This window comes from Balaenoptera ricei, chromosome 4 (genome assembly GCF_028023285.1).
Source record: "Balaenoptera ricei isolate mBalRic1 chromosome 4, mBalRic1.hap2, whole genome shotgun sequence".
Taxonomy (NCBI): Eukaryota; Metazoa; Chordata; class Mammalia; order Artiodactyla; family Balaenopteridae; genus Balaenoptera; species Balaenoptera ricei.
In genome coordinates, this window is record NC_082642.1 from 158,843,865 (window position 1) to 158,869,886 (window position 26,022).

The 26,022-nt window shown below is 52.0% G+C and overlaps 1 protein-coding gene across 2 annotated transcripts in view; it reads left to right on the top strand.

Annotated features, from left to right (window-relative positions):
• PDE9A (phosphodiesterase 9A) overlaps positions 1-5,521 on the top strand; it is a 101,980-nt gene extending 96,459 nt beyond the window's left edge. The window contains exons 15-19 of one of the 2 annotated variants that reach the window (XM_059922302.1): positions 839-943; positions 1,401-1,529; positions 2,952-3,047; positions 4,510-4,582; positions 5,328-5,521. In XM_059922302.1, coding sequence (XP_059778285.1) covers positions 839-943; positions 1,401-1,529; positions 2,952-3,047; positions 4,510-4,582; positions 5,328-5,338 — 414 coding nt within the window. In that variant the 3' untranslated portion in view covers positions 5,339-5,521. The remainder of the gene's footprint in view (positions 1-838; positions 944-1,400; positions 1,530-2,951; positions 3,048-4,509; positions 4,583-5,327) is intronic. The other variant, XM_059922303.1, reaches the window with a different exon arrangement.
• Positions 5,522-26,022: the final 20,501 nt, after the last annotated feature.

Sequence of the window (26,022 nt, forward strand, 5' to 3'; positions counted from 1 at the left end):
TTCAAAGTCACAGCACTTAACAGGGAAAGCGCCCCTATCACCCCAGCGGGACCCCCTCTCCTAGATAAAGCCATCCCTTTCCCATTCCCCCATCTCATTCGGATTTGAAGGTTATAAGTAGGTGAAGGTAAGCCTGCATACAGAGGCCCGGCCAACGCAGGGGAGTGCCAGGCTTGGGAGCAGAGCGCAGAGGGCAGAAGCCAGGGCCCCCTTGACATTTGTGTGACTGCTCCCCCCGGGCTGGGGGCGGCAGAGGTGGAGTTCTGCCCTGGTTGCCCCTTGGACCAGCCGGCAGGACTGTGGTTCCCACCCCTGCATCCCTCCCCGGTGTTCAGGCCGTGGGGTGCCGAGGCCGGTAGGTGCCCTCCGTGCTGTTACATGAGGGTTCCCTTCACCCTGTGTCTCTAACACACCTCTTCAGTACTCTGGGGTCCCAGCACTCTCCACTCGGTGGGGTTTTTTTTCGTTATCTTTTAAACCTCTGCCTCCAGACAATGCCATCTGTCTACATTTTTTACATATGCTCAACATCAAGAAGATACTTCTGAGCTTTGCAGTGTATAGTTTGTATGACAAAACTTCCACGTGTTAAAGGGGCTTTCTTACTACTCAGGCCCCTCCAGGAAAGATTCTGATCCTCGGGGGTGCGGGGAAGCCCCGTTCTCCCCCTGCAGCGGGAAGTATGCCCTTGTGGGGGGCAGGGGGCAACAATGCTGGGTTCCCCTCTGCCAGCATCACCCACCCTCCTTCCCCGCCGGCCAGTGACGGTGAGTCTAGACGCACAGCGCTGTGGGATGTGTCCCGTGTTGCACAGCTGATTCCAGATCTCTTCTTTCAGCTGAAGATGATCCTGATAAAATGCTGTGACATCTCTAACGAGGTCCGTCCAGTGGAGGTGGCGGAACCCTGGGTGGACTGTTTATTAGAGGAGTATTTCATGCAGGTAGGAGCATCACGCAGCGTCACGCAGCGTCACACCTCCTGGGCTCGTTAGCCCCTTAACTGGGTTCCTATTGGAAGCGTGACGGACGGGCCAAGGTGGCCGCCCACATCACCGCCTCCGGAAGCCTTCCCAGCAGGCGGACGTGTAATTTGAGACGTGAAAGACAGGGACCAACAGGAAAAGCTAATGTCAAGCTGTTACCACATTAATGCCCCTGTTACCACTAGTTAAACCCCCTCCCCGGGCCCCCCCTCCGCACGACCCTGCAGGCCCAGTGGGCACCTAGTTCGCACTTGCGGCGTCCCCATCTTCCCATGTGGTCACTAATGTGCATGATGCGGGTGGTTCCGTTGGCGTATTAGCTGTTTCTCTCTTCCTCTCAGACGATGATCCTGGAAGCTCCCAGATTCCACGGGTGTTTCTTTCTTTAACGTTGTGTCCTCTGCCTTCCCCGTAGAGCGACCGCGAGAAGTCGGAGGGCCTTCCCGTGGCCCCTTTCATGGACCGGGACAAAGTGACCAAGGCCACGGCCCAAATTGGGTTCATCAAGTTCGTCCTGATCCCGATGTTCGAAACGGTGACCAAGGTGAGTGACCATCACCACGAGCTGGTGACGCAGCAGTGATAAATACATGTGTGCACACACATGCACATGTGCACGCACACTCTCACACGCTCACGCGGACACACGTGTGCAGTGGCCTCCTGCCCGACGCCCACCCGAAGCCCCCCATCCATCTTAACACCCGCGTGTTCGAAACAGACCCCCCCCTCCTGGCCTCCTGCCCCGCCCCCCGGGCAGCGACCCAGCAGCAAAGCCGCAGAGCCTCTCGGCCGCCCCTTCCTCGGCCACCCTCCTCCATGGTGTCTCTGGGGCGCCCCCAGGCCCCCGCTTCCCAGGGCACCCGCCAAGGCCCTGTCAGCCTTTCAACTCCGCCTACAGAAGCCCCTCTAACCTGCCCCCCACCCCGCCCAGCACGCGGCTGACACCAGGTTAATCCTCAGCAGGGGACGGCCTCTGCCTCTCTCCCGAAACTTCCATGGCTCCCCGCTGCCCCCAGCACAGGGCACACAGCCCCCCGCCCTCCCAGCCACTCCCGTCTTGCAGGACGGCCCTTGGCTCCTGGTCCTGCCTTTCTTCAAGCCTCCACCTCTGAGCCCACCCTCCTTGGCCTGGGCGCCCCACGCCCTGCTCAGCAGCCTTCCAGAACTGCCTCAGCACACCCTTCCTCAAGCCCCGTGGCTCCGTTCCTCCTAGAATGTGTCTCCCTGCCTGCAGCTCCCGTCCTCAGGCTGCGGGGTCTTCCCCGTGGGCACTGGGTGCCAGGGCACAGCAGGGCGATGGTGGCTCGCCCAGGTGGCAGGAGCAGGGCTGGGGAAGCACAGGAAGCACGAGGGGCTGAGGGCTGTGTGCACAGGGCTCCCTGGGGCTTGCCGGGGGTCTCGGAGTGGGAGGCGAGCCCCTCGGAGCTGAGTCTCGAAGGTAAAGATGCTCAGCAGTGGACCCGGGGCGGCGGGAGCCGCAGGGCCAGGCCTGCGCGCGGAGTGAGCGGAGGGGTCCTGGGCCACGCGGCGGCGGGGCGGGGGGGAAATAGCCTCACCCCTCCCGCCCTGGGGCTGGTGGGCAAGGTTGGCATTCGGAAGATGAGAGTCTGCAGGGTGGACGGTCGGGGGTTCCTTCAAGCAGAGGGCAGGGGGTGGCTTCTGCCAGGTCCGCGAGGACAGTGTGAGAGCGGGAAGCAGGGACCTGGAAGGGGTGGGTGGGCAGCGAGCGGGGGCTCCCCCTCCCCAAGGGCTCCCGGGAGTCATTGACCAGACGGCCCCACACCTCGGGCACCTTGGATTCCGCCGCAGCCGAGACCCAAGAGGGTCCAAAAGCGCCCCTTGGACAGAAGCACATTTCCTGTGCAGCTTTTGTCCCGGGACGCACGGGACCTGGCACGGTTTTGCTGGAACGTTTTCCGCGAGGATGACCAGCTGTTGAGAGGGCCCGTTTGTTCCCTTGCAGCTCTTCCCTGCGGTGGAGGGGCTCATGCTGCAGCCCCTGTGGGAATCCAGAGACCGCTACGAGGAGCTGAAGCAAATGGACGACGCCGCGAAGGAGGTGAGCCGGCCTGCTGCGGGCGCGGGGGTCCGCAGGGCCCGCACACCTGGCCACACAACCCGGGGGGCCCTCCCGACGCGAGCGCGTGCGTCCCGCGGAGGAGAGGGGCCAGTCCTCGGGGAACGCACGGCGTGGAGCGCACAGAACCTCGGGCGGAGTCGGTGCCCCGTGGTCGTGATTGCCCACGGGAAGTCCAGAGCGTCACAGCGCCTCAGCTGCCTGCGTCCCCTCAGAGCGGCGCCCTGGCCCCGTGCAGGTCCCTCACCTCCTCCCGGGGCTGACCTTGTGCAGAGGGAGGGCGGCGGAAGAGACGCTCCCGCTGGCACGGGAAAAGCCACCACCACGACCCGGCCACAGGGCTACCACGTGGCAGCATGGCACCTTGAGGAGGGTCTGGCTGTGGCTCTAGGCTGCTGTTGGGGTTGATCCCGTGTTTCAGGGAGGTCCAGTTCATAGGCTCAGAGCTGGGGTAGAGATTTTCAGAAAAGCCCCAGAAGCTGGTCTGGCCAAGGCAGGACCCCAGTGTGTGCAGATCTGCTTCAGGTCCCCCTGACGCTTGGGACCCCTGGGACCTCCCCCCGTGACGTCCAGCCACTTGGGTGTGGCCTCCCTTCCGTCCACCCTCCCACCCCCTCTCTCCGGGGCCCGTCCCTGCTGCCTTGGGCTCGGTCCCCCTCTGGCCTTGGCCGGTGTCCCACCGCACCCACCCAAGGGCCCCCTTCTGTGCCACTTGTCCTCACTGCGGGCAGGGCCCACCCCGTCTCTGCAGCCAGGAGCTCCCACTGTGCCCCGCTGAGCCTCAGTGCAGCTCTCGACCTCCTTCGTGTACAATGCCGCACGCATTGTGGTTCTCGGTAAATGCTTATGGGTCGATGGGCAATCCAGGCCGGCAGCCGATTCCTCTAGCTGGATTCTTCTCCCAAGAAGTCACAGGCGGGTCCTGAAGCTCCAAGAGCCTAAGAGCAAATGATGCAGAGAACAGATGGAAGAGGCGGTGTCCCCCTGCCGAGCCCCCTGACAGGAGGGCTAAAGGGGCCTGACTCCCCAGGGCCAACTGAGAGCCGTCGCTGCAAAGGCCTCGGTCTCCAGGTCCCAGGCCAGCCGCCCAGAAGGGCCGCCAGGACCCTCCAGGGCCCCTTCCTGTTCCCAGAAAGAACAGACCCACAGAAGAGGTGAAAGGGCCTCGGACTCCGCACCCGCATCCACCAGTGCACTGGTGCTGCATCTGCGGCCAGCACGAGTGGGAGGACAGTGGCCGCGTGCAGTGAGGCCTCTGACCACAGGGAAGGTGGCCCGTGCAGAGCTGTTGTCCGGGAAGCTCCCCCAGGCTGCAGACCCCAGTCTCCTCCCACGTCTTAGCATCTGCAGCCCCGGGAAGGTCTTGAGCAGACAAGCAGTCACTCACTCACTGGTTCCTGGAGCCTGATTTTTGCCTTCCCCGTACACTCTGTCCTGGTTACAGCAGAAGGCTGAGAGTCTGACACCTGAGAGCACCGTGTCAAGAGAGGAAAGCAGAGATGGGGGAAAAAGCGAAGGTAATGCTGTTCTGCATGATGTCTCAGTGTATACGGTAGTTCAGACTGAAATGGGGACGGCGTGGAAATCTGGGAAGGAGGGAGGGACGGAGGGAAGGAAGGGAGAGAATCTGAATGTATGAATGTTTTTAAATGAAACGTTTCTTCCTTGCATATAATCTTTACAATTAGGCTCTGAAAGAAGGGTCCATGCCTTAGAAAAAGATCAATGATTAGCATAGGTACTACTTACAAAGAAAAGCGCTTTTTAAAAGCTTTTCAAAAATAAAGTCTTTGCTTATGTCGCTGCAAGCACTTCCTGCGCGCTTGCATTTAGTCCAGGTAGAAGGCAAACCAGCCCATTCGGCCTCCGCGTGGTAAGGTCACACCACACACGTGTATGAGGGTCACTTGGGAGATCCTCGCTTATAGAGCAGTCAGGGTGCAGGGCATGAGAACTGCGCTGGTTTCACAGAGGAGCGGTGCCAGGCCCTGGCATCCAGCAATCCTTGTTCTGAGTCCGGGCTTTGCTAATTACAAGCTGAGTGACTTGCACAAGCGTCTCAACCTCTCTGAGCCGCAGAGCCCCAGTCTCTAAACTAGAGGCAATAATCCCATTCCTCTTGTTTTAGTGATTAAACGAGCAAAGTGCTGGGACAGAAGAAGTGCCCATTGTCCGTGTGTGAGCCTGCGACATTGGTGGCATTACCCACACATTTCCGATCCCACAATCACAAACCAGCCGTCTTTGTCCTTTTCCAAGCAGATCATGCCTGAAGAAACCAGAGTGCTGTGGGCTGCTGTTCTGGACCCGGCCGGCTGGGCTTTGCGGGATCGTCCCTGCGGGGAGAAGTGGTCCTGAGCGTCTGCCACCATGAGATCATGTTTTCTAAGAACCATTTTGTTCACTGATACAAGAAAAAAGGACTTCACGATGCTGTACAGAATTTTTATTTTTAAACTGTCTTTTAAATAATATATTCTTATACAGAAATGGGTACTGTCCTTTTTCTTTGGTAGTGTTGTGTATCCCGGGCTGCTTCTGATAAACCACAGGAATCTCCCCCGCTTCCCACGGGGAGACAAAGGACACTGTGCTTTCCTCACCCGTGTGTCTCAGAGTGATGGCCTGGGTGATGAGCTGCGTGCCTCCGTGTAATTCAGCATTAAATGTCACACCGGTGCCCGGAGCGCGGGGCTGTACGTGTCCTGTTTGTGAGCTGAGAGGGGGATGTTGGGGGCTGTGTCCAGGGACGTGAAGCCGGAGGCAGCTCGGTCAGGCTGCAGGTGGCGTGAGCCCAAGAAATCCACGCGGGGTACCAACTACCACACGCTGGAGCCCGTTTTCAGCATGGGAATTCCACGTTTCAGTGGGCAGATAGGCAAAGGAGCCGCGTTTACTCAGCACATTTCCGGGCCCCCGTTTCAGGGGATGAAGCTGTCCTTCTCTTCCTGCCTTTGTTTTAGGGACAAGCACTGGGGACGTCGTGGGCGGCCCTGCGCCCACAAGGGGAGACCCAGCCCCAGGCTAGTTCACAGTCGGGCTTCGCAGGTTGCGCACGCCTGAGCTCTCACCCAGCACCCCCTCCCCGTATGCTTCCCGGGGCTGTGAGCTCCATCTCTGTCCCCCCAAAAGCATCTGCTCTAAAAACTGACTTTACAGGCCGTCAGCGTAATCTGAGCTCTGGGGACATTTCATCTGCATGTTGGTTCAGTGTCCTCGGAGCATCTATTCCCTCTTGGTGAATTCCAGAATATTACTTCCCATCTTTGAATAATTCATTTCTGAGCTGTGAGACGTTCCATCTCTTCTTGAATTCAGTTCAATATGGAGAGGGGGCTTGGGTTCCGCCTCTCTTCTTATTTTTGTTTTTCATTTTCATCCTGCTAAAGCCAGTACATACCGCAGCTTTGGCTAAAATACAGCCCAAACTTAGTAGGTGCTTAGATATTGATGCCTTCAACCTGCACATCATCCTATACAGACACTTTATCACCCGCCCTCCCAATCGGTGAGGGAACGCGCTGAATGGTACCTTCTGTCTGCTGGGTTATGCTGAACGCCTACCTCACCAAACTCTGCCCCTGATCAAACTTCATACAATGATTACTGAATTTAACACTCATGCACACACATGCACAAACACACATGCACATATACACAGTCACAGGTCCACACACGTCCACACAGGCATACACACACACGTATCCATACATGTGTACACACATGCTTACATATACACGCAACCCATGTGCAATACACATGTTGACACGTGCACACATACACATGTGCAATCACACATATGCACAGGTGTCCACACACAATGCTTCTGTGCACTGTACACATGATCATAATACACATGCATACACATACATGAGCATGCGGTGATACATAGGCACATGTGTACTCACACAATCACATGCATGTGTGTCCACATACACAATCACGTGTACATGCATGTATACACATGCACGCACATATACACTTATACAGGCAATCGCATGTACACGTGTGTGTACACATACACACACACACACACACACACACACACACACACACTTCATCTGCATTACTGGCTTAGGTTATACCAAGTCCTGGGACAATGGGATCAACAAACAAGAGGAGAGACCGTCCTGGCAGCACCTGTGACAGTCCGGGTCCCTGTGAAGCCAGCCTGGTCCCTTTAACGGGATCCTGTAGAGCATCCGGATCCCACTGAAAGCTGCCCTGAACCTTCTGCTTCAAAAGTGTTTCCACACTGCAGGTAGTTCCTCCCCCATCAGCTGGGCCCGTGGATCATGAGGCCCCATCCCGAGTCACCTCTCACACAGGACGTCCCTCCCCGTGAGCGGCGGAAAAACCGCCAGCCGCCCCCCTGCTGCACAGACCAGCCCCAGAGCCCGTGGACAGGGGCCCATCCACCCGGGTCAGGCTGCACACCAGCACCTGGAAGGCCTCCTGCCCTGGGGCACCACACAGGCTGGCTGAGTGACCGCGTAGGAAACGGAGGGTGGAGAGGAGGAGGGGGCCACTCAGTGTAAAGTCAGAGTGAAGGATAAAGGCTCAGGGCCGAGACCTGCGCGTGGCGTTTTACAGTGGGACGTTGGCCCCATCCTGCAACCCGGCCTCGCCTCCATCACCTTGTGTTCATACAAGGGGAAAAGACAGCACTCTTTTCTGTGGCTTTTCTCCCCCAGGAACTTCTCTGAGCCGTCAAGGAATGACGCACGTGTCAGACAAAGACTGGATCTCATAAACCCCGACAAATCCCTCTCCTAACATCATCCTGGGAGCTCAGCTCTGAGGGCGCGCTGCCCTGGGAACACAGCTGCGGCCGCCCGCTTCTCCACTGCCGTCAGAAAGGCCGTGCAGCCGCTTGTCATTTCAGCTCTGACCTCACAGCTAAGAAGGAAGAAAGGAGAGCTTCATCTGTCTAGATGGTGTCCCCATGGCCAAATGCCCCTACCCCACTGTCTCATGCTGCCTGCCGTGTCTCAGACCACGGGCACCTCCCGTGGACTCCTCCATCCATGATTTCTGAGGCCAGCGTGACATCTTTAACCAAATCACGCGGGAAAGTCAATTCAGTGTGAGGGTGGAACAAACACCACACACACTAAGTACTTAACCCTGGATGAGCAGGCATCGGTGGGAACGGTCAGCTCGCAGGTCGCTTCCGGCAGCGAAGCGCCAGGCGCCACAGAGCTGCCCCACCGGGTCGGGGTGGCCGCAGGAAATGCCACCTCCATCCCGACCCCAAGGGCAGCGGTGGCGCGGGTTCCCTCCCACACAGGAATGGGCCCCAGACAAGAGGCTTCTTTCGCTCCTACCGTTCCTCCAGTGTTACCGTGAGGGGAGTTTTTAAAATTTAAGTCCAAAGAATTTAACTGTGATCTGTCTGAAGGGCAGATAAAATCGTCGCTGCGGATTTGGAGGGGGCCGTTGTCCGCTGGTAGCCGAGAGGGCCCGGTGAGGGTGTTGGGGGTTCGAAGTGTCTTCGGGCAGCTTTTCCCAGCTTCAGGCTGGGCTTCCAGCCCGTACCAGCGGAGACGGAGGGCAGCGGGTACCGCAGTCTCGGGAGCTTGGGGGTGGGCGCCTCAGGTAGGAGCCAGGTCCTGGGGGGTGAGTTCCCTTGTCATGGAATGAATTATGTCCCCCAAAATGTGTACGCGGAAGTCCTCACCCCCAGCACCTCAGGATGTGACTGTGTTTGGAGGTCGGATCTCTAAAGAGGTGATTACGTTAAAATAAGGTCATGGGGTGGGTCCTAATCCGGAGGGCTGTGTCCGTATAAGAAGAGGAGATCAGGACACAGACGCACACAGAGGGACGCACGTGAGGGCACAGGAGGGGACGGCCGTCCTCACGCCCAGGAGAGAGGCCTCGGGAGGGACCAGCCCTGCGACCCCTTGCTCTCGGACTTCCGGCCTCCAGACTGCCCGAGAATACATGTCGGCGGTGCTTTGCTACGGCCGCCCCAGGACCTCACACAGCTTCATCCCTGTGTCCAGGGACAGCCAGCACGGGGCCAGCGCCGCGGGGCGCTCAGGAGTGAAGCCGGGTGCCCCGCACGACACCACGACCTGCAGCCCTGCAGCTGCCCCTCCTCCCTCTGGGACGCTGCTTGCCCCAGCGGAGAGGACTTTCCAGCACCCAGGGCCTCCTCACGGGCGTCCCCCCGAACACACACCCGACGGGAACACCCCACTGGGTTCCCCCGGTGCTCAGGGGCCCTGTGAGCTGGGAGAGAGGCCTGAGGAGCGTCGGGCCCATCGCCTGAGACGCGAGTGGGCGTGCTGAGAGGAGGAGGCCCTTCGGAGGCGCCCAGACGTCAAGGCCACGTCCACGGGCCGGGCCTTCTCACCCAAGGACGCTGAGTCGGCCGCAGCCAAAGGACCCAAACCAAAGCCCCGCCTCAGTTCCTCGGCTGCAGAGACAGAGTCAGCCTTCCAGCTGAAACAGGCGGGCAGTGGGGTGGGGGAACCTTCCGATGTTTCCTGTAGTTTCCAAATTTTCTGCAGTGACTGGTTTTACTTTTCTAAGTAGAATAAATAAATAAATGTTATTTTATTTTTAAAATGGGACATGGAAAAGGCATGACCCTCTTGGGGGGAAATGTTGGTGCCCGAGGTGGAAAGTGTCGGGGGCAGACGGGCTTTACCAGCCCCAAATCCCCGCACACACGCCCAGGGCCTCACGGCCCCGTGACTCTCAATGAGCCGGATTCCAAATACGGGCCCATCATCGCGGTCACAGACGTGCCCAGGGTTTGGGGACCCAAACCGCAGTTCCTAAACTTTCACATTCATAAGGAGGAACATATCCTTTCCCGGATTACGTGCCGGCTTTCTTTTGAAAAAACATGATGCCCTCCTGGCCGAGCTAGTCCCTTTCCCAAAGCATGTGCGTTGGTGCCACTCTGGGTGTCCACCCCCTCGGAGCTCCGGGCCAGCGGGAAAACCAAAGAGGATCGTCGGGAAGCCACAGGTCCTGGGCACTGCCTGTGGTGCGCGCAGGGTGCCCAGAACCTTCAGAAGGAGGCAAGGGTCACCTCCTGAAAGGCCAGTGGGCGGGAGAGGGAGGAGGGAGAGCCTTCCAAGAGGACGGCACGGTGGGCTGGGAGCTGCAGCCTTTGCTGTGTGCTTTCTGGAGCAAAGAGCCCTGAGTCCTGTTGGCTGATAAACGCAGGGAACCAGGCAAAGATCTGAGGAAGCAGCTTCCACACAAGGGGACAGCACGACAGAGGCCCCAAGGCAGGGAGGAGCCCATGGGCTTGGAAGCCCAGGGTGTGCGGGGAGAGGACCACGAGGTGTCCGGGTGAGGCAGGGGCCTGGGCCGCAGGTGCCCTGGGGCTTGTGGGGAAGGACCGGGCTCTGCCAGGGGTGCAAGCTGGGGCCTCATCGTCCAGGGAGAGATGGAGCTGGGGTCTGAGGGACCATTTAGGCCTGAGTCCAGCTGGCCCGGCGGTCCGTTGTAAGAAGGGGGCGGGTGTCCAGCTGCGAACACCACCGAGTGGACTTGAGGCTCACTGGGCCCGGCTAAGCATCAACCCTCCCGGCTGCAAGCCTGCCCCATGGCCCCTGCTGCTCCTGGTGATCTGGGGTGACTCGTGTTGTTTATAAAGGATAGGAGCCCTGCGAAAAATGAGTTCCCTGGACCCCATACACCCTGGGGGTGACGCTGGTGACCACCACCCACTAGGGGCTCAGATATTTACCCATCGAAGGAATGAATTTGAGTTTGTGGTCACTAACCTAGAGAATCACTAAGAGGAAAAATCATCCTGCACAATGTGTGTGTGTGTGTGTGTGTGTGTGTCTGAGTGTGTGTGTGTGCATCTGTGTGTGTCTGCGTGTGTGTATGTGCACCTCACTCCCAGCTGAGAGGAAGGACGCTCAAAAGACAGCAAGCATCCATCCTTGGCACGGTTTTCAGACTTGGCAGTGAACGGGGTTAAAATAAGAATATTTGGGCTTCATTAAGGAACAAAGGGACAGGTGTGAGGAGAGGCGGCAGAGGCGGACACGGTCCCTCACGGGGCAGCGAGACGCATATTGAACCTGCAGCATCCCACGATGACTCGCGGCCATGAGAACTCTGGACTAATTTCTGCCGTTCTCCTTAAAATTAACTCTACAAGAAATTCAGAATGTGTTGGACGTGCCGATTAGAATGCAACAGGAGATATTCGGTGACTGCGGCCGCTGACCGATCTGCCTGTTCTCACTGCTGCTGTGATGTCCAGAGGCACCTGCCCTTACATAGCCCATGTGTGTCCCACAGATGCTAATCGACCCCAGGGCTGCAGCGGGCAGCGTGGCACGCAGCTCCCACCTCCATGGAGATGCCTGCTGACTGCATGGGCCGAGGATGGCTGCCAGTCTGGTATACGCACCGTGCCGACCACAGTGTACTGGTTGGGAAGGAACTTGGCAGAAATGTTCATCTGTTTATGTATCACCCTCTCCCCTCGGACAAGCCCATCCATCCTGAATGGAAACTCTGGGAGACTTCCAGAAGCCCAAGCCGGCTCCTCCAGCAGCAGCCTCTCCTCTGACATCCAGGCCGGGCAGTTCCTTCCCTCCTGAGCTGGTCCAGCTTCTGCCATCAAGACAGGGCATTGTCTAGAGGCTGCCTGTTCTGCAAAGAATCTGGCAGGATTGGGTTTCAGCCCTTCTGGAATCCTCTTCTCACTGATGGTGTGGACTGCCCACCTCCTGTACTCGTGTCCTGGGGCTGCTGTGACAAAGTACCCCAAGCTTGGTGGCTTAAAACAAGAGAAATTTATTCTCTCACTGTTCAGGAGGCCAGAAGTCCAAAATCAAGGTGCTGTCAGGGTCGAGCTCCCTCTGTAGACTCTAGGGGAGAATCCTTCCTCACCTCCTCCCAGCTCTGGCAGCTGCTAGCCATCCCTGGTGGTCCCTGGCTCTTGAGGACATCACATGACCTTCTCCCCTCGTCTCTGTGCCCAAATTTCCTTCTTCTTATGAGCACACCAGCCACTGGACGACAGCCCAGCCCAATCCAGTGACCTCACCATGACTTATGACATCTGCAAACAGCCCATTTCCAAATAAGGTCACACTCACAGGCGCAAGTGGTTACAATCTTTGGGGAGTGGGACACAATTCCACCCCCTACACCCTCGCAGTCTTAGCTTCCCCATCTGTCAATTTCCACCTCTCTGGCTCGTTGTGAGGATTAACTCGCTAGCGTGTGCCGAGTGTTCAGCACAGTGTCTGGCACCCAGCTCTCCATCAACATCAGGTACCCTCAGGAGCCTGCCTGCATCTCTCTGTGAGCTAAGGCATCATTGCAGGAGGCCATCAGTGATGTACATCCCCTAGGCAGGGAGGTAGCTCTGTTGTTTGGGGGAGTCTTCTCTTGGTCAGGCTTCCTCAAAGGAGCCAGGTTCTGAAGAAAGCAAAAGGCAGGTACCTGGAGGAAAGGAGAATAGCAGGCTCAGGTCAGATGCAGAGGCAGAAATGGGCCAGCAGGGTCTCTTTGAGAGGACTGGGCACTGAGCACAGAGTGACTCAAAAGGGAGAACTGGTAGAAATGGGACAGAAGGAAAAGGATGGTCTGGATGTAAGAATCCAGGAAAACAAATGATGACCCTCTGCTTGGCCAAACTCAAACCTGAAATGTCGCCTTCAACCATCTGGGTACGAATGGGGAGTGTGTCAGTCAGCTCTTGCTGTGTAACAAACACCCTAAAACTCAGTGACTTGAAACAACAACGTGTATTATTTCTCAGGGCTTCATGGGCTGACTGGGCAGGATGGTTGGTCTGGCCTAGTTCAGCTGGAGCTGGTTGGTCTGCATGGCCTCGCCCACACATCTGGCAGTGTCTGGTGTCAGCTGGAGTTGCAGCCACGCGTGTGTCTGTCACCATGTGGCAGGTTAATAAAATGTGGTTTATTCACATTTTATTGTGGTGAATAAACGGTCCCAGCAGCAAGAAAGCATAAGCCCCCGGGGCCCAGGCACTTTTCAAGTCTGATCTAGTACCACAGTCACTGTGTCCCATCGGCCACAGCAAGTCCCTTGGCCAAGCCTAGATTTAAGGGGTGGAAAATAGGTCCTGCATCATGACAGACAGAGCTGCAAAGAATATATGGCCATTTGCCGTCTACTAGAGTGGGTATGACCGTGGTGTAAAACACAGCTGGCATCGTTCTCCAGTCTCCTCTCAATGCCTGTTTCCTCCCTGACCTCCAAGCCCCCCACCCCATTAGTTTTTCTAACCCGCCCAAGAGTTACTTGATTTCAGATGTGAAGGCACAAGGCCAACCCTACGAAGAGCAGCTGAGAAGTTATCTTCACGTCCTGGTGCTGTGATCCTAGAACGCCCATTGAAGGGCTTCAACCTATAAAGCTCTTGAAAGCTTCCCCGAGGTCCTTGGAGCGACTGCCGCAGGCCCACTGTGGGCTCTGTTATCAGCACCCGCACCCCCAGTACTGATGGGTCTGCTTGTCTCAACCACGGGAATCAGGTAAGAATCACACCCAGCTGGCCAAGCCTTGCGAGCAGGCAAAAGAAGACTTTCCTACATCTGGTATTATTTCGCCTTACCAGATTTTATACATGGTTATTTACCGTACCTAGCCATCGGAGGCATCTAATTAAAGTGTAAAGAATTTTAGACATTATCCTTGCAGCAGAAGCATGTAATTAAGGGATTCTTAAAAATGAGTGCAAGATTTTATTCTGAGCCCCTAAGTGCTCACAGAAACTGTCATATTTGGCCTTTCAGATGGCTGGAGGGCAGGGTCATTCCATTTTCTGAGAAGTTCAAAGATTTGGTGTTTTCAGGCAACTGTAAGGCAGGCGGATAACAGTGTCTTACGAGTGGGAGAAACTTCATGTAAACCAGGAAACATCCATAGCATTTGACACGCTGCAGCCACAACAACCGTGTGTTTCCGGGGCATTTAACTTTATTGGAAAGTGTTCCTTAAATAATGTTAGATTGGGCAAGGCGGATACGAATGGTTTGTTCTTTACGATCCTGATTTTGTTGAAGAAAAATGTTAACAGGTATTTCACAGGTTATTCCTGGGTGAAATTACAAGTGATGTTTTTCCAGCACATTTTCCTCAATTCCTATAATGAATGGGTATCACTTTTTCATCAGCAGATAGCCATGAACAATATTATATTTTGACAAGGTAGCTTGGCCAAAAAAGCGACACCAATAACCGAGGCTCAGAGGTTGGACGGGTGGCAGATGAGAAGTTGGGAATATTGGACCACAGCCCCTGTACACAGTGCCCTAGTTGGTCTGACAAACACATCTCTAAGCCTCTAAGCAGGTGATAATGGTTTTCTTTATATTTACTGTCAGAGAAACCCTACCCCCATAAAGGTAAAAGCAGCCATACTCTTGGGTCATCGGTAGCCCCGCCATGGAGACCCCAGGGGCTCTGGAGTCCTAATGCTCCCCACTGGGACTGCAGACATGGGGACTCCCTCAGGGCTCCCTGAATGAGACGGTGATTAGGGAGTGGGTGTTCAGGACTAAATTCAATTGGGAATTGCTGGTGCATAATTAGGTGTTTAATTACCCAGAATCAATCATGCAACTTAAACCGAGTGAGGTAAGTGTGGAGTTTGTGGAAATAAGCATGGTGGTTGAGTTTGTTTATTAACTAACTGCCTTATGTTTTCATTCTGTTGGGCGCATTGGAAATCTAACCTTACCCACAACCTTGTGAGCCTCCAGGGCACCTGCCTGATACGAGCAAATGTGTCAGACCCCGCATTCCACCAGGGACCTGTAGGTCAGGTCACGTCAGCACATTCATTAGAATTGCAAAAAAAAATCCCATAAGCATTAGGGAACTTTTTTAAAAATCTCGTTCTCATTCTCTCTCATTCACCACATGAATAAGCTAAGCTAATCTCTGACAAGTGAGCTGCCCTCACTGGTATCTGAAGAAAACACCTGAGCGCACTGTGGGGGGTGAGGATGGGCGCCCAGCAATGCAAGGGAGGCAAGTTCTCTGCCTTCTTGATGGTACCCAGCCTAGGCGAGCAAGGTGCTCAAGGATGCTTGGTGAACATATGAGTGAGTGAGTGAAGGAAGAACAGTTAAAAGGCAGGTACTTGGAATGTGGTTTATGCCGCTAACCTAGTGGAATCATTGGGTCTACGGCTCAAGTTTTCAGCTGAAAGGGTTACTAGCATTGCATTCAAATTGACTTCAAGGAAGCTTGGAAGAGTGAACGAGAAGGGAAATGCACGGGTCTCCCCACAGGTCAGACCACTCATTTCTGACAGGATCTCACAAAAGCCCCTGGGAAAAAGCTTGGTGGTATTTTCTCCATCCTCTGTGACGAGCCGCTCCACCACTTCAGCTAAATAGATTCTCCAAGTGTTTGTCTTTAGGAAAAATACGTCTGCTTTTGTTCAGAAATGAAGGGGCATAAAGAAGGCACATGGGATTGCAGAAAGACCAAAAAGGGTATTTTTCTCCGGTTTATAAAGGGTGTTTTTCTCCTGTTATGAAGGGTATTTTTTCTCCTGCTTTAAAGGGTGTTTTTCTCCTGTTATGAAGCTGCAAAAGCAGCTTGGCCACTGCAGGCACTCAGGCCGCCACCCTTGTACAGCCGTTACCCGCCTGCTGATGAGTGAGGGGCCGCGAGGTCAAGCAGCCCCCGGGGAGAGGGGCGAGAGAACGCTAGCCCACGAGGTCTGCGATTCTTCATTTATGAGCCGTGTCGTCCTCGCTGACCGCAGCCTGGCCTGTGAGTCGCCGTTTATCACCTGCCGTGCCCACAAGGCGGGTGGGCAATACTCCGTGCTGCCGGTGCAGTTGGTCACGTCCAACAAGTGCTGCCTCCTGGGGAGCTGAAGGGAGCTCCCAACTCAAGGCGAGGCACCTGGGTCTGATCCTTCCTGGGTCCAGGTGAGGCTGTGCACACAGCACCGTAGCTCTCGGGGCCTCCACGGCGTGGGCCCCTCCCAGCCCCGCCAGCAGGATCATCTGTGGTTCCTTTAAATTCCCCACAAGGAGACCCTCGTCGTCACAGCCGGGGCGGGGCAGGGTGTGGGTCACTCAGCGACCAACCAATCCACAGGCTGCATCCAAACCCCCAGGACACTTTCCAGCTCAGGGCCTGCACCCACCCTGGGACACCCTCCAAGCCCACAGCCTGCCCCCCTCATTCCCACATCTCGGGAGGCATCATTCGAAGCCAACAAGTGAACTGTTTTCTCTGCGGGGAGACTTGTCTGGCTTCAGGCTGATCCGGCCTGATTTGCTGAGGGCCCGACTGGGTCAGCAGGTGTCTGGAGAGGCCAAAGGGATCCAGAAGAGGTCTGCCTCACAGAGAGACTTCTCCCAGCACTGGGATGCTCAGGAACCACGTGGGCTCCGTGAAATTACCTTCTCTTTGACGTTATAACCAAGAAAAGTGATCTTTTATTTTTGGCCATGCCACACAGCTTGTGGAACCTTAGTTCCCCAACCAGAGACTGAACCCGGGCCCTCGGCAGTGAAAGCACCGAGTCCTAATCTCTGGACCACCAGGGAATTCCCAAAATGATCATTTTTTAAATTAAACTTTTTATTTTGAGATAATTGTAGGTTCGCCTGCCGTTGTAAGAAAGAACACAGAGGGATCCCATGTGGACTTACCCAGATTCCCCCCCACCATGGTAACACCTTACAGAACTCTGTACCGAATCACCACCGAGCTGTTGACTAATGCAGTCCGGACACAGAATGTTCCATTCCCACAAGGAGCCCTCTGCTGCCCTTTCATAGCCTCCCCCTCTTTCCTTCCACCCCACCCCCTCCTTAACCCCTGACAATCACTAGTCTGTCCCCCATCTCTAAAAGTGTGCCATTTCAGGAATGTTCTATAAATGGAATCACACAGTATGTGACCTTTGGGGTCGGCTTATTTAATTCAGCACCGTTCTCCAGAGGGTCATCCAGGTCCGCATGCGCGTCAGGAATTTGTTCCTTTTTCTGGCTGAGTAATGCTCCACGGTTGGGTGGATCACAGTTTGTTTACCTGTTCACCTCTTGTAGGGCATCTGGGCTGATTCCACTTTTTGGCTATTACGAATAAAGCTGCTACATACATTCAACAGGTTTTGCATGAGTATGATGTTTCACCTCTCTGGGATGAACGCCCAGGAGTGTTATTTATTAGGTCACATGCCAGGGTTTGCTTGCTTTTATGAGAAACAGTCAAACCGTTTTCCAGAATGGCTATACCTATACTTTCCCACTAGCAATGTCCAAGTGATCCAGTTTCCCCACTCTTTCTTTAGTATTTGGTATTGTCACTGTTTTATTTTACTTTAGTGAGAGCCCATTGTAGCTCTAATTTGCATGTTCATGATGGCTAAGGTGTTGAACGTCTGAAAAGATGTGCTCTATAGATGCTCATTGGTAAAATGTGTGCCCATGTCTTTGGCTCACTTTCAAATCTGTTTGGGGATTGTTGTTGTTTCATTGTTTTATTTTTTATTGGAGTCTAGTGGATTTACAATGTTGTGTTAGTTTCAGGTGTACAGCAAAGTGAATCAGTTATACAAATATTGATACATATATCCACTCTTTTTTTTTTTTTTTTTAGATTCTTTTCCTATATAGGCCATTACAGAGTATTGAGTGGCATTCCCTGTGCTTGTTTGATTGTTTTTAGTGTTGAGTTTTGGAAGTTCTTTGTATATTCTAGATACTAGTCTTCTGGCAGATATGCGGTTTACAAACATTCTCTCCCAGTCTGCTGCTTGTCTTTTCATCCTAACAGCATCTTTCACAGAGCAAACATTTTTAATTTTGATGAAGTCCAATTTATCAACATTTCCTTCTGTCAATCTCGCTTTTGACATCAATTCTAGGAACTCTCTGCCTAGCCCTAAATCCTGAAGGTTTTCTTCTGTTTTTTCTCTAAGAGTCTTATAGTTTTACATTTTAATCCATGGTCCATTTTGAGTTAACTTTTATATGAAGTGTGAGGCTTAAGTTGAGGTTCACTTTTTTCCCCTGTGGATGCCCAGCTCCCTTTGTTGACAAGGCTGTCCTCCTCCATGGAATTGCTTTTGCACTATTGTCAAAAATCAGTTGGGCATATTTGTGTGGGTCTATTTCTGGGTTCTCTGCTCTGTTCCACTGATCTCTGTGTCTATCCCTCCACCAATACCACAGTCTCAATATAGTAAGTCTTAAAATCAGATAGACTGATTCCTCTCATTTTATATTTCTTTAAAAATATTTAGGAGATTTTTTTACCTTACCATATAAATTTTAGAATAATCTTTTCTATAAAATATTGCTCAGATTTTGATAGGAATTGCATTAAACATGTTTTTCAGTTTGGGGAGAACTGACATCTTTACTTTGTAGCTCACCTCCTGCAGGCCTTGGTGTGGGGCATTGGACCATCTGGTCAGGAGCCTGGCTGGTTTGGGTTTGTTGTTGCCATGGTTATCTCAGTGCTACACTGATTTCTTGGCCCAGGAAGTTCGGTCTACTTGTTCTACTGATTACTGAGAAAGCAGCGCAGAAACCTCCAGGTGTAATTGTGGTTAGTTTATTTCAGTTCTTTCAGGTTTTTCTTCATGTATTTTGAAGCTCTGTTATTAGGACATACACAGTTAGGGCTGTGATGTTTTCCTGATAGTCTGACCCCTTCATCTTTATGTAATGTCCTTCTTTATCCCTAGTAACAATTCTTGTACTGAAATCGACTTTGTCTTGTACTGAAAATCGACTTGTCGATATTAATATCAACACGCCAGTTTTTTTTTTTTCATCTGTGTCTGCACAGTATATCTTTTTCCATCCTTTTAATCTGTCTTTATACTTAAAATGGCTTCTTCTAGACAACATATAGAGAATAGCACTCATAACACATGAAACAGAATATTTTTTTAAAGAAGCATAATTTTTTAAAAAGCAAACAAAAATTTTAGATCTATTTGTTATGATTCATTGAAATAAAAAATTAACACAATGATTATACAGTAGACCAGATACAGCTGAAGAGAGAATTAATGAACTGGAAGCTTGACCTGTAACACAAGCAGATAAAGGCTGAAAAATATTAAAGAAATCTTTAGACAAGGACGATAGAATGAGACACTGTAATAGATATTTTCTAAGAAGAACAGAATAGAAGGCATGGAAGAGGCAATATTCAAAGATAAGAGAATTTTCCAGACTTGAAAAAAATGTACAAAACTGTGCTTTTGTGGGATATTGCGTTTCAAGCTAGTTATAAATAAGAGTGGTTTAAAGACGATAGAGGCTTGTTTTCTGTCATGTTAAGAAGTCTGGAGATCAGCAGTTGTGGGTCAAATGTGAAATAAGCCTCTTGCCAGCCCCACAACTCCTCAAGGACCCGGGAGTGTCTCTTTGAAATGCAATCACCGAGGAGGTTAATACCCCATCTCCCAGTTTCCTAGGAGGAGAGATGGCCCCACTTCAGCTGGCACCCAACTCCACGACACAAACCCTACCTCCAGTCATAAAGGTAGAAGAAATTGAGCAGTTTCATCTTAGAAATGTGAATATAATGGGTTATAGTTACTTAGCTACATACAAGAGAAAGATTTCTGTCTTTGCAGTCTCTGTAACAGATTATCTGGGATGCACATCACATTGTAGCTAAATGCTTGTTCAATAATAAAATCACTTTCTTTTTCTCCTACCTTTATGGAGATGGTTTCTGGATTGGGAGGAGATTTTGTCTTTCATTCTATTTCCCCAGCATAGTCCTGAGCTAGTAGAGCAGCTGCTCCTCTGATCAGAGCTCCAGGTCCTTTTGTGCTTCTTCTTCACCATCCTTAATATGTGGCATCATGGAAATAAATGAAACCCGCTCAAATGAGAAAGCAAAGGCTATTTATTCAGAGCTGGCTGTAGCAAGGGGGTCAGAACTCCCAGGCAGATAGAGGTGGGGGAAAGCTTCACAGTGGAGAAAAAGGAAGGCTCCAGATGTGCCCTGATGGAGGCTGTTGGTGTGGGAAGCTGTAGGCAGGCTCACTAGAAGTGGGGGTCCTATGTGATTCTTTAGGGGTGCATATTTGGCTTTCTCTGGTTGGGCCCAGGTTGCAAGCAGGAACAAAATTTAGGAAAGCTGTCAGTTATTAATCAAGTCCTGGACATTTTGTGCCAATTGTTGCAAGGGTTATTATTTGGCTTCCTGAACCATTTACTAGAGATAGCAGTCTGAATTCATACATGTCTGACTTACAGCAGTCTGGCTGTAAGATAAAGGGTTGGTTTCCTCTACAGGTCCCTACAGTTTGTGGGTCAGCATTCTTTTTTTTATATATGATCTGGCCATTGTCCACTTATACATTTAGTCTCTCAGCATTCATCATCAGGGTCACCTCACAGTCCCAATATGGCCACAGTAGATCCAGCCATTGTGACTACAATCCAGGCAGAAAGAAGGTAAGCAGAAGGGCAAAGAGTATGCCTCCCAGGTGAGTTCCTTTGCAAGACTTTTTGTTATGAGGTTCCTCCCAAATACATTTGCTTAGATTTTTCCAGTCCTCCCTACATTCAGGGAGGCAGGGAAATGTGATTGTTTACTAGGCATAAGGGTGCTCCCCCAAAAGGAGACCTTGTGCTAAAGGAAAAAAAATGGAGAACGGATACAGAACAGGCGACCAGCAACCTCTTTTATACCTTCAGATGGAAGAATAAATCCATCTAAAAAACATATTTATGAAAAATACATCACTGAGCATAGTCTTGAATGTATTCTTTTTTTTTTTTTAATTTATTTATTTATTTATTTATGGCTGTGTTGGTTCTTCGTTTCTGTGCGAGGGCTTTCTCCAGTTGCGGCAAGCGGGGTGCCACTCTTCATCGCGGTGCACGGGTCTCTCATTATCGCGGCCTCTCTTGTTGCGGAGCACAGGCTCCAGACGCGCAGGCTCAGTAATTGTGGCTCAGGGGCCTAGTTGCTCCGCGGCATGTGGGATCTTCCCAGACCAGGGCTCGAACCCGTGTTCCCTGCATTGGCAGGCAGATTCTCAACCACTGCACCACCAGGGAAGCCCCGAATGTATTCTTCAATATGAAATATTTGTTTTATGACAATTATTTCATGTTACTAAAGAGCTGGTTGATCAGAACTCTTCATAGTCAAGGTCACAGGCTTAAAACATACCCCCCGCTGCCTTCTCAAAAGGCCCCTTTCTACACCCCTCCATCCCCAGGGCACTGAGGCAGAGGCAGAAGAACAGTCTGAATATGCTGATATGAACACAAATTGAAAACTGCTCAACTACAATGGATTAGTTCAAAGAAACCATAAATTCAGGGAATTGGTCATTCGGCAAATTGGCTCTTAAGAGAATTGGCTTTTAGCAATTGCCAGAGAGTGAAGTGCGAGTTCAAGCAGAAGAGCAGATCATGATGGGTGGGGTGGCGGGGGTTGTCTGTCAAAGGCTCCCAGGGGCTTTCCTGCAGCCTGGAGGGTCTTCCCCATGCTCAGGGGAGGTCCCAAGGGCTGGAAAGTTGACTCCACTGCACAGTGATCACTCCCTCTGAAGTGGGTAATTTATGTCCTCTGGAAACAAGGAAATGAAATTCAGGCTAAAAAATCTGAGTTCAGGAGAGAGATCAAATTCTGAAGAAATGCAAGGAAATGAGTCCTTTGCACATTTGAGACCGAGTGTACTTTTAAGACGGGGCCCCTTGACAGCCAGGGAAGCAGGACAAGCCTCTCTGGGGAGAACACTGTCACAGGAGGAAATGGGCCAAAACAGGGGGCGTCACAGCCTCCCCTGCGCCTCCCCGGGGAAGGCAGCTTTCCAGCCAACGCAACCAAAGTTCTCAGGACACGAGAGCGACCCTTACGTGCCTTTCCCTCCCCTGCGAAGGGTCCAGATGCTGCAAACACCCACGTGTACATACACACACATGCGCGCGCACCCACCCACAGGCGTACACGTGCCCGCACACACGCACATGTACGCCGCGCTTGCCTGTCCTTCCCTGGGGTTTTCAATTTTCTCGGCTGCTAGGAGAGGACTAGGAGGTGCTTCCCATTTCCGCTCGGTGTGACTTGCCCGGCACTTTCCTCAGCTGTAGCGCCATCTGTACAGCCTGTCCCTCCCAGGTGAGGTGCAGTCTCCCACCTGACTCGGGGAACACGCAGGGTCCTCCTGCCACCAAGTCTCCCACAGAAAAAAAATTTTTCAATTCCTCCATCAGAAATGTATTTTTTTCCATTAAGGAAGTGTCCATCATTAAAATGCAAAATGGGAAGCAGGAAGATGTTTCGAGTGGTAACTTCCAATCTACAAAGAGAAAAATCTAAAGTGCTTTATAATCCTGGGAAAACAGGGAAAATGGAAAACCTCAGGGGGAAAAGGAAAGTCTTGTCTGGTCCTGCTTTGATTGAAGGGTTGGAAGCAAGAATATTTAGAAGGCAAAATAGGAAATTAATGGATTGGAAGCTTTTTAAGGGTAAAAAAAAAAAAAAAAGTTGATGAGTTGATGCATCATTGACAATTCAGTGGGGATTAGTCCTCTGATCACACCTGACTGCACTCAACAAGAGGGGGATTTGGGAGGAAGAGATCCCATCATTGTGCAACCTGGAAAGGGCCAGAAAGCACGTTTCTTCGAGTGTCCCTTTGGGGATTTCATTGGGAAACCGCTGGCTCGCTGTGAGGAGGGGCCTCGGGGGTGGTGATAAGGAGGGTGCTTGCGTGGAAAGTGGCAAAGATGGGCTCCCATGGCACCAGCCACAGGCTTTCCGATGCCCAGGCGGCCATGGGGCGGCAATTTCCGCTAGACCAGCAGGGACCATGGGCTTTGCCTCGGAAGCCAGGCAGCCAGGTCCAAATTCAGGATCAATTATTGCTAACCTCTGGGGCCTCAGCTGCCCTGCTTTTAAAGGAGGGGTCAGAATGACATCCATCTGGTCGTGAGGATTAAATAAGAGCTCATAAAACCCCACTGAAGGAGTTCAAAGAGTTCCGGGTTGAACCCATCCACACACACCAGAAGGTGACGTGCCTCAGCTCCATGGGGACAGAAGCTCCTGCGCTCAGGACCCCTCTGGACCTTGCCCTGGCCACCTCTTCATCTGGCTGTTCATCTGCATCCCTTAGGATAAATTGGCAAATGTAAGTAAAGTGTTTCCCTGAGTTCTGTGAACTGTCCTTGCAAAGTATCAAACCAAGAAGGGGGTTGCGGGACGCCCTGATTTGTAGCCAAGCCAGACACAGTGTGGGAACCTGGGGACCCACTCCTCGGGGTCGGCATCCACAGGGGGGCCGTCTCGTGGGGCTGAGCCCTCAGCCGGTGAGGTCTGCACTAACTCTGGGTACTCAGCATCGGGACTGAGTTGAATTACAGGACAGGTGGTGTCAGAGTTGGAGAACCGGTTGGAGTGGGGAATAAACCCACACATTCGGTGTCAGAGTGAAGAGTAGTGAGTTGAAAACAGAAGTTTCCTTTTACGTAGAGACTGAAAGCAGCCTGGTGGTTGCCAGGCGCTGGGGGTTTGGGGACGGGGAGCGACTGCTTAGTGAGTGTGAGGGTCCCTTTTGGGTGATGAAATACTTGGAACTAGAGGAGGTGGTGATTGCTCAGCACTGTGAACGCACTAAATGTCACCGAATTGTACCCTTTCAAATGGTTAATGAATGTATATATTTTTAATGAGTCATGGTCTCTGCTCTCAAGACTCAATCTAGTTGAGAAGAAAAAGCATAGATTCATCACAGTTTGTCACTGCAGGAAGCAAGGGGGAAGAACACCAATTCCAGCCCATTCTCAGCTGCAACCTCCGTCCCTCCTCTTGACCCGACCTCCCCCATCACTTGGTCCTAAGATTAACCTAGAACAGAACATTCCGAGGTGCCCACAGAGCTTCCCAGGCAATAACCCCCTCACCCTGACTCACCCACTTCCCGACACCTGCTTGCAGATATGTGTTGTTCCTCATTTTCTGGATTAAGATTTTTTTTATTCCATTTTTTTCTCTCTACTCTTTGAGAGTTACGTACTTACTTCACACTGTTGCACTGAAAGAAGAGAAATAGAATGTATAACTTGCAAAAGAGTGGAGTGGGCAAAAGCGTGTGTGTGCAGGGTTGGGGGAGATGGGTAAAAAAGCCAATCAACCTAAAGGAAAGAGAGTGAAGGGAGGCAGCAATGAAAAAGGACGCAGTAAGTGGAAAACACCAAGCAAGATGGATAACCTTAGTGCAGAGGTACCAGTAATTACATTTCTTACGAATATATTAGGCTTGTCAGTTACAGGACAGACTTCTTAGAGTAGGAAAAACATACAGCCATCTGCTATTTACCAGATTTACCTAAAATATAAGGAAGCAAAAGGATTAAGGAAAGGGTTGAGGGAAATATACCAAGAAAGGATTCACCAAAAGAAAGCTGATGCTGTAATGTTGATACCAAGTAAAAATGCCTTTGTGGCAGAGAGCATTACTAGGGGTAATGAAGGTCCTTGGTTGGTAGTAAAAAGAACAATTCCTTAGGAAAGACAGACAAACCTTGAACCTGTGAGCCACTAAGTAAATGTTTTCAAAGGATAAAAAGCCAAAATATAGGACATAATTCATAAATCCTCAGGGACTTCCCTGGCAGTGCAGTGGTTAAGACTTCACCTTCCAATGCAAGGGGTGCAGGTCCGATCCCTGGTCAGGGAGCTAAGATCCCACAGGTCTTGCTGCCAAAACCCCAAAATGTAAAACAGAAGCAATATTGTAACAAATTCAGTAAGGACTTTAAAAATGGTCCACATCAAAAAAAAAAAAAAAAAATCCTCAGCTACTTTCCCTCCCTCCCTTAATAATTAAGTCTGAAAGCCATTCGACTGGGCAAGGCAGTGGTGGAGCCCAGTGTGTAAGGGAGTCTGCAGGAGGGGCACAGGATGGCAGGAGGGTGCCCGGGAACCAGCCGGGGACCAGACAGGTGTGGCAGGGCTCTGTCTGTGCTGGTGAGCCCATGGTGTCAGCAACATGGCACAGGGTTTGGGAGCCCAAGCAAGATAAGGAGGCAGCCACGGGGTCTAGCCCTTGCAGGAGCCTGGTGCAGAGTTTCAGACCCCGACAGGAGTGAGGAGGGTTTACTTACGGTGGTGGAGACAGCAATGGTGGTGGCCCACGGGGTGTCAGGGCCGGAGTGGGATGAGCAGGGCGTCCACGCTGGAGGTGGTGCCATCCATGGGAGATCCGGTAGGGACAGGGGACTGATCCAATAGTTAATATACGTAGCATAATGGGAGGCAGATTTCTTCCTGTTGGAAAAGGGAGTCGCAAACGTGGAAAGGGAAGAAAGGAGAGTGAACTCTGTGGCACTGGACTGGAGGAATCCGTGTGAGCTCGTGGTCTGCAATATGTACAGACGGATGTAGAAATACCTCCATGTAGAAGTGTGTGTATTCATGCACCTACTTCCTCTCTCTGTCTCCTGAGGGGGCCTAGGCCGCTATAGCAGTGAGCACAGCCAGCGCCCAGATCTTGGTTTCTAATTGCCATTCTCCAATAGATGAAACCAGGGCTCCTTGGAGAAATGGCTGATGCTAGGGCTTGGGAGGGAAGGCACAAGATAAGCCTGAAATCTTTTTGTACCAGGAGAGAAGAGAGTACTCAAAGAATGATGGGATGTGACCAAAAAAAAAAAAAAAAGACACAAGAGCCAGGTCAAAGCCTCTCTCTTTTGCCAAATCAGGGACAATTTAAATTTCTCCACATCTTCACCAACACTTGTTTTGTTTGTTCATTTTGTTTTGTTTAATAGCCATCCTGCTGGGTGTGTGGTGGTATCTTACTGCAGTTTTGATGTGCATTTCCTTAACGATTAGTGATGTTGAACATGTTTTCATGTGCTGTTAACCATTACGTATCTTTAGAGAACTGTCTATTCAAGTCCTTCACCTATTTTTGAATCACGTTGTTTGCTTTATAGTTATCCCTGATCAGATATATGATTTGCAAGTATTT